Here is an 8671-nt window from a genome sequence, read left to right as displayed (position 1 = left end):
AAGAAAGGAGAAACTTACTATTTTACTGAATGTTTTTTATTCGAGAAACCCGATAATATCGGCCATTCAGCCTATTGTATTAGCACCATTGGCATGGATTGTTAGTGTACTGTACAGATCATAATAGGGATGGGGACTTGCAAATGGTGTACCATCCCTATTTTTGTGGAATTTCATCTTACCAGTATGCTATCGTACAATATAAATTCAAGTGTTGGAGGATGATTCAAATGACAGTATTTAACAATCCTGCATTTTACCAATACTACATACAGATTTTACTGTAGATATTAAATGATACCATAAAGAAATAGACTTTAAAGCACACTCCTTTAATTCACAAGAACACAAGGAGAATTGCTTTCATTTACCTAGCTATGTTGTAATACATATGAACATAAAAGTAATTTGATCTCCTCGTTCAAAAACTCTGGAAATCATAAGACTTTTTGTTGTATGATTTATTTTGATGGTTAAATGCCAACCATTGCATATATTCTCTCTTTTAGTCCATATACTGAGCTTGTGCGTAAGTAACTGTAGCATACTCAAGGCTTATAGCCTGTGGTACATAATTTCACAGTTTCAAAATTGTTGAGGGGAAGGCCTTCCATATTTTAGGAAGTTATGAACCAAATATAAATCTCATGAGCACCCACAGCGATCTACTACCATGGCTGGAATTTTCCCATATATTATTTGTTCTTTGCCATTAAAATATAGCATATTAATTGGAGACATCTTGGTGGGAGTACAGCAGGGGCCTGCTGAACCTCTGGGGTTTGCTTGGTGTACAAGATGAGTATGAGGATATTTTTGTAAAAACACAAATTCACACTCTCCAGAGCAGTAATTGGCCTTATATCTTTTGGGTGCAATAATCCAATCCCATCCAAAAGCTTCAAAATCCACAGTGAGAGGGTAACGACAGCACCGAGATTCTGTTGAGTGCTCATCACAGTCAAGCCCAAAATCTCGTCTGGATCTTTTTGGTGTGTCTGTCACCTTGACTTCTAAAAAGGGATTCTGCATGAGAAGGAAAAGAACAATCAGTAATATTAATAGGTCCTGAAACACTTTCCTACTTCAAGAAGTCATTATTGAAGAAATTAATCATTTTGCTCATACCACATTTATTTTTTAAAGGCACAGCATTAAGGAATTTTAATTTACACTAGGTGTGATTCTTCCCTTATGGCTCATAAGAACATAGCAACAATGCTAATTCTCCTGTGGTCAGATCTATGTCTTTTTAATTTTTGTGTTTACTGGTTTGAGTATCTGAATGCCTGGCACATAACAGATACTCTGAAAATATTTATGGGAAGGAAGGGACAGAGGGAGGAGAGTCAGGGAGGAGGGAGGACAGCAGGGATGAAGAAAGCAGTTAGTTCTCTCTCTTCTAATTAAATATGTTGGCTAAATATGTCTGATGACTTCTGGAGGGATAAGTATATTCATCCATCCTCTGTTCCCTAGATCTTTAATTGGGGAAACTTGCTATTAGAGCCAGAGCAAAATAGTTACCTCCCAGCCCTTTATGGATTGTAATAGGAAAAAGAGAGGTAGGGTAATGAAGGTGGTAGTGTGCATACTGGGTTGGAAAGAAAAACTCTGAGGAAGAGAGGGACAGATTCAGAAGATACAAAAAATATTTCATTTTATTTTTTCACTGAATGTTTCTATTCATATATTTAAACAATAATTTGCTAGTTCTTCCCTTGCCCCAATCTTTTAATGCATTTGAGACTTATCTTTTTATATGGGAAGATCTGAGGAGTATGTCATATTAATAATTATGTTTAACTTGTTTGATAATAATAATCTGTTTAATAATTATTTATTTTTTTTAAATTTTTTTTAACGTTTATTTATTTTTGAAACAGAGAGAGACAGAGCATGAACGGGGGAGGGGCAGAGAGAGGGAGACACAGAATCAGAAGCAGGCTCCAGGCTCTGAGCCATCAGCCCAGAGCCCGACGCGGGGCTTGAACTCACGGACCGCGAGATCGTGACCTGAGCTGAAGTCAGACGCTTAACCGACTGAGCCACCCAGGCGCCCCTGTTTAATAATAATTTAAACTTCTGTCACATTACCAACTTTGATCATTAAAATACTACCCATAAAAAGTACTTTCTTAAATAATTAATAATGGTTTTTATCCTATATCAAAATCAAAATCGACTTGGTAATTATTGTTATTTAATATTATAAAAAATCACATCATTTTGTGAGTCAATCACCTGTTATGTAGCACATTTAAAGAAACATATATCATTTGGAAAATTACATAATCTTTTAAAGAATATGTTTTGATTTAAAGTAGATCTGACCTTGGGACCTCATCAAAATAAAAAGCTTCTGCACAGCAAAGGAAACAATCAGCAAAACTAAAAGGCAACCGATGGAATGGGAGAAGATGTTTGCAAACAACATATCAGATAAAGGGTTAGTATCCAAAATCTATAAAGAACTTATCAAACTCAACACCCAAAAAACAAATAATCCAGTGAAGAAATGGGCAAAAGACATGAATAGACACTTCTCCAAAGAAGACATCCAGATGGCCAACTGACACAGGAAAAAATGCTCAACATCACTCATCATCAGGGAAATACAAATCAAAACCACAATGAGATACCACCTCACACTTGTCAGAATGGCTAACGTTAACAACTCAGGCAACAACAGATGTTGGCGAGGATGAGGATGCAGAGAAAGAGGATCTCTTTTTGCATTGTTGGTGGGAAGGCAAGCTGGTGCAGCCACTCTGGAAAACGGTATGGAGGTTCCTCAAAAAACTAAAAATAGAACTATCCTACAACCTACCAATTGCACTACTAGGCATTTATCCAAGGGATACAGGTGTCCTGTTTCGAAGGGACACATGCACACCCCCCCCCATGTTTCTAGCAGCACTATCAACAATAGCCAAAGTAAGGAAAGAGCCCAAATGTCCATCGGCAGATGAATGGATAAGGAAGATGTGGTGTGTATATATATATATATATATATATATATATATATATATATACATACATACATACCATGGAGTATTACTCGCCAATCAAAAAGAATGAAATCTTGCCATTTGCAACTACATGGATGGGACTGGAGGGTATTATGCTAAGTAAAATTAGTCAGAGAAAGACAAGTATCATATGACTTCACTCATGTGAGGACTTTAAGAGACAAAACAGATGAACATAAGGGAAGGGAAACAAAAATAATATAAAAACAGGGAGGGGGACAAAACAAGAGACTCTTAAATATGGAGAACAAACTGAGGATTACTGGAGAGGTTGTGGAAGGGGGGATGGGCTAAATGAGTAAGGGTCATTAAGGAATCTACTCCTGAAATCATTGCACTATATGCTAACTAATTTGGATGTAAATTAAAAAAAAAAATAAAACTAAAAAAATAAAGTAGATCTGACTTAATAATTATATACTTCTTTAAAACCAAGACCATTTAAAGACTAAAAAGATAGCATTTATTGTTTGAAAGTATAATGTTTTGTTCTAAATTATGTCAATAGGTTTCAGAAGTAAAAAGTGTGGTCACATTAAATAAGTTTGTGAAAGCAGAACAGTGAGTAACTCTAAACTTATACTAGGGTTTAAAATGGTTTTTATAAAATTTTATAATATATGAAGTATTGTCATCTGCTTGGTCTGATATTAATTAGTTGGCATCACCTAAGTAAACCCTTGCACAAAAATGGTAAGGCAGCTTCGAAATAAGCTAGGTGACAAATGTTAAGTAGCCTGGAAATTTAAATTTCATTAGGGGTAATTCACAAAGTAATCTACATGTACATCAGTCAACAGTCTACAAAATAATAAACATATTTATTATGAGAAACCTTGAAGATGATACATTTAATAAGACATAGGCCTAAACATATCATACTATAAATATCATATTTATATAAACATATATAAACATATAAACATATCATGCTATAAATAAAAGCATTTTATTTTAATTATAATTTCTCAAGTTTGTTTTTTCTGCTTTTCTAAACCAAAAAATTTCAATATATTTGGCACTTTTCTGGGATAAAAAGATATGTTTAAATTTGTTGGCTATGTAGTAGAATCCACTATGAAGATTTCATGTTTTTATCCATGAAATCATGTAGCATATCAATGAAAAGCACTTTATATTTCATCCCCGCTTCTAAAGAACTCCCTAAGAAGTTAAGGACTATGGCATAACTGTTTTTTTTAATCCTCATGCAAAATAAAAGTATCAAGAGGGTGTTTCATAGGATATGAAATTAGACACCTACTTTTTATTGGGTACAGAGCTACCATTGGAGTAAGATACTTTTGTCTGGTTTATGAGCATAGGAAATGGGTAGTGATTTTTCCACTATTATTCATTCACATGATGAATCAAAATGTAGCAATGTTTGCTGCTAGATGTTATTTTCAGTTATCACTTACCAGCCCATCTTCTCCTGGTCCTGGGAAGGTTACAGCAAGATCATGACCATTCTCATCTAAAGCTTTGATTTCAATGCCTAAGTTGGATTCAGGCTGTTTGAGCCAATTTTGCAACACTGTCTTCACATCAATGCTCTGCCAAATACCAGTGCCTGGGTTCATGTCAAGTTTCAGAGATCGGATTCCAGTATACCTTGTACCGTCTTTCATGGGTTTGATGAGTCTCAGGATTTGCACAAACACTGTTGTAGGAGTCTTGACGGGTCTCAGATATATCCACAGTTGGGCCTTTACGACTTTATTATATTGTATTTTAGAGCTAAATTTAAAGAAGCAACATTTGGGTTTTCCTTCCACTTGCATTAGAAGATCAGCTATAAATGAATAAGAAAAGAAAAATAGTTATTGAAATTATTTCTCATAAAAAATGAATAAAAAATTGGTGAGCATTTTTCCCCCATTGGAATAGTGAATGCATATTTTAAAGTGAAAAACCATGTAGGATTTCATTCATAATTCAGAAAAATATCAAAGAAAATAATTACTCTAGCTTTTCAGAATTTTTTAGATATATGTTTTTTCAGCTGTTTATGAGGAATCTGCTCCCTCTCAGAGAACTGTGGGCTAAAGAGAATTCTATGAAAGAATGAGCAGTGGATGAAATTTTAAAATGATGATGATTAGAGAGAACAAGAGACACCGTGGAGGAACATCCACTTAGAATTCTTTGGGAATCTGAGTAGTTACACTTACTGAGCAGCTGTACCAATCAGTCTGGAAGAAGGAACCCTTCCCCCAGGCCTGAATTACCTGGGGACAAGACACGCTGAGCAACTAAATGAGCCTTGGGAATTAGTAGAAAATATAGCACATCTGTTATGTTTTGGCTCTGGAATAGCCCTAAAGGAACAAAACGAATCAGGTAATTAGCACAAAAATGTGAATGTTATATTCAGGCTTATCTCAAAAGTTAGAAACACAGTCTTTAGAGCCAGGTTGTCGTTGTAAGCAGCACAAGCAGTTTCTTCCCCCCTTTTGTTTTTCCAAGATTGTTTACAAATAAGGTAAATTTACTCCAGGACTAGATAGCAGAGTCTTAAAAGAGAATTATTTGTCGCATTGTAACATGATTGCCTAATAAGCAAAACCGTATTTGAAACTGTTTTGAGTCAGGTTTCAAGTGTATAAAAGCACTGTTTAAAGCAAGACTGCAGACACATAGCAAAAAATCTTTCTTGTCTTGCCTTCTCTGTTAAGATGACTGTCTGCCTTTCCTTGAGTGTCGTTTTGAAATGACTGAAAAAGCAATGGTACAAAATATCTTCTCTTTCAGAAGCAAGGTAGATACTACAGGTAATAGTCCTCCTTCCTCATATGAAGAAGAAAACAATATTTTAGAAGGCCATTGAGCAATGTGCCTTCCTGGAAACATGCAAACCAGGGACTCTCAACAATAGTGCCGGGGTCAAGGGAGAAGTGGGACTTTGTGAGCCATAACCTGTTTAATTAAAATGTTTATTTCTTAGGCATTTTCTGATAATAAGCTCATGATTATCATTCTGCTATGTCACTTCATCACTGGTCTTACTAATACATTAAATTAAAAAAAAACATTTTTTATACTCTCCAGTGTAAAAGCTTTCAAAGTTAAATATTTTAATTTGTAAAGAACATAAAAACACTGTGAGGAGTAGCTTTGAATAACAGAAGTCATTCTAGGCATTTAGCAGAAGACGTTTTTCTCTTTTATTAGAGAAAAAAACTTGTTATTACAGATGCCTATTTCAGGCAACTAAATGCAATCATGAAATTTCATGTAGGTTTTTAACATTGTTTGTAGTATCTCCCAATCGTTGCCTTGCAGGTACTGAGCAGTAAAAGCATAAGCATTTCCTATTTGTCAAATTTAACTAAACATTAATGCCATGCAAACATTTTATTTTATCTCCTTTTGGGTTTTTAGTGCAGCAGATTTCAGTCTCATTAGTAGATTTCCCATGAAATCTTGAAAAAGAGAAACTCTTCCTTCCTACTTACATACAAGCCAACGGCTTGTTAAAAGAGCCTGAAAATAGATCTGTTTCTCATAAACACTAGAACCACAGTCAGCAGAATTGTTGATATACACTAAGAGGGCTACTCACACTCGGTGGGCATGGTAATGATCGTTTCCGTGGTAGCGTGGTAATCGTCGTCTTCCAAAGAGCCATCACTGCTGTCATCTCTCTGGACATCGTACTGATCAATCAGTTCCCGGAGCGGAGGAGCTTTGGGCAAAAGTTGTCTTATAGCATCTTTGCTGATGTTGGGAGCCGTTTCCAGGCGAAGTTTACTGAGGATCTGAATTTTTATGGCTTCTATTCTTGAAGATTTAGTGTTTTGTCTCCAAGTACATGCATTGCACAGCCCCTCTTTTTCCACATTTTCTTTTTGCTCACTGTTCTCATTTAGATCCACTGGACCAGCAACAATCAGCATAAACAGGTAAATATAAACATAGATTTGCAGTTTCTGCATGATTTTAAAATCAATACAATCTTTTTCCTTGTTCTTATTTCTTCCTTTTACTTTTCTTTTGCTTTTGAGTAATGCCAAGCACAATTTTAATGCCTGTACAGTCTGAGAGACAACTTGCCACACCAGTGAATCTTTTATACTGTATTCCAAGTGGCTTTTTATATTCCAACTTTGATGAGACAAGTGTCGTCAGGATCTATGATTGGCTCTTGCTCCACAATGAATCTCGCTGTCAGAGGTTAAAACCCTGTCTGTCACAAGTCACCAAACAGTATTTTGTTACAGTCAAGGGTGAGCTGATTCATTCGACTACTTCATAAAAGAAATAAATCTACAAATAATGAAAGATATATGTGACATTTGAAAAAAAATAAAGTCTATGTTAACAATAATAGAAACTACACTTAAATCTTCTTAATCTTTACATGTGAAACTCAGGTTATAATTTAAATAAGTAAATCTTAGTTTTACACTTCATGCTTAAAAAGTTGAAATTTTACTTCCTTAAAAATTAAAATGAGTATCTGTTATTTAGGCAAGCATTTGAAGTAAAAATAATTTTATTTACTGTATTAAATTATGTTTAAGTGCCGTGTAATTAGGGAAATATGAATTTAAGTTAGGAAGACCTGAATTTAAAGAAAAGCTAAGATAGTGTTACTAGTAAAAGATTGGCAGCTAAAATTTGAGAGGCTTGTTTTCCTGTTTAAATTCTTAGCACACGTTAAAAATCAACTTATTATAATATTATATTACACATGGAATTATTTTTAAATAATTTAATGTTTTTCATTACTATGAAAATGGTGCTCAATTTTTGGCTGATTACTATTCAGTTCTTTCCTCTTGTAAAGCTGCAGATTAGTATTATTCAGAAGATGTGTTTCTTCATTGTTTATTACCAAGAGGATAATGTCAGCTAGTAGAAAAAATCTCTGAACTCAGAATAAGAAGACAATGGGTTTTACGACTGGCAATGCAGCACATAAGCACAGTTTGCCTCAGATTTCCATTGGCAAAAGTAAAAAGCGTAGTATCCATTCTATGTAAATTATATCAAAATACTGTCAGCACATAAAAGTGAAAGAGCATCATAATAAAGGGGTGTCCGTTTTTAACATTCCCCAATACTACGATTGGTTTGCACCCCTTTGCCAGTTTCTCATTTTGACCAGAGGGCAGACACCTGGCAGGGATTTGGGGTAAGGTCTGGGAGCAGAGAATGGAGCTTTTTGTTCTCTAAATTTAAGTGGCCTGTGTAGGGATCAAACTCTCAACCTTAGCTTTGGGAGCCACAAGATCTAATCAAATGAACTGTTAAAGAGCTAAGCAAACATAGCCAGTGAGAAACAAGCTGTTTCCAGGCCACAGGAGATTTCTTCTTCCTACTGCTTTTTGGGAAGCTAAGGACTCCTAGGAGAGTTAATCCATTACTTCCCCCCACCCCCAAGAGAATGCAGTGGCTCATATCAAATATTTATTTTTTAGGTCACTACCACTTTTGCACATTGTACACTAATTTACTGCCTCAGTGCACTAAAATGCAACTCAGTAGCCTGAAAAGTTAATGCATTTTCATCAAATTCTTAAGAGGTATCTACATCTCTTGAGAAAAAATGGCCTTACATAATGCATTAGATTTGCCCATCATTAAAGATTAAGGAAAACCAGACACAAACCAGATGCCTGAAGGGTTTCAGA

At 35.1% G+C, this 8671-nt stretch overlaps 1 protein-coding gene across 1 annotated transcript; it reads right to left on the bottom strand.

Moving 5' to 3' along the window:
- Positions 1-645: 645 nt before the first annotated feature.
- MSTN (myostatin) lies at positions 646-6970 on the bottom strand. The gene is made up of 3 exons (XM_047086026.1): positions 6598-6970; positions 4454-4827; positions 646-1026 (listed from the first exon to the last, which is right to left on the bottom strand). Exons 1-3 carry the CDS (start codon positions 6968-6970, stop codon positions 646-648), a joined length of 1128 nt encoding a protein of 375 aa, XP_046941982.1.
- Between the last annotated feature and the right edge of the window lie 1701 nt (positions 6971-8671).

This window comes from Lynx rufus, unplaced genomic scaffold (genome assembly GCF_022079265.1).
Source record: "Lynx rufus isolate CCGP_SWC_20201006 ecotype Redwood Valley unplaced genomic scaffold, mLynRuf1.p SCAF_2, whole genome shotgun sequence".
Classification (NCBI taxonomy): Eukaryota; Metazoa; Chordata; class Mammalia; order Carnivora; family Felidae; genus Lynx; species Lynx rufus.
Note: the sequence above shows the minus strand (reverse complement) of the source record. Positions and strands in the feature narration are given on the sequence as shown.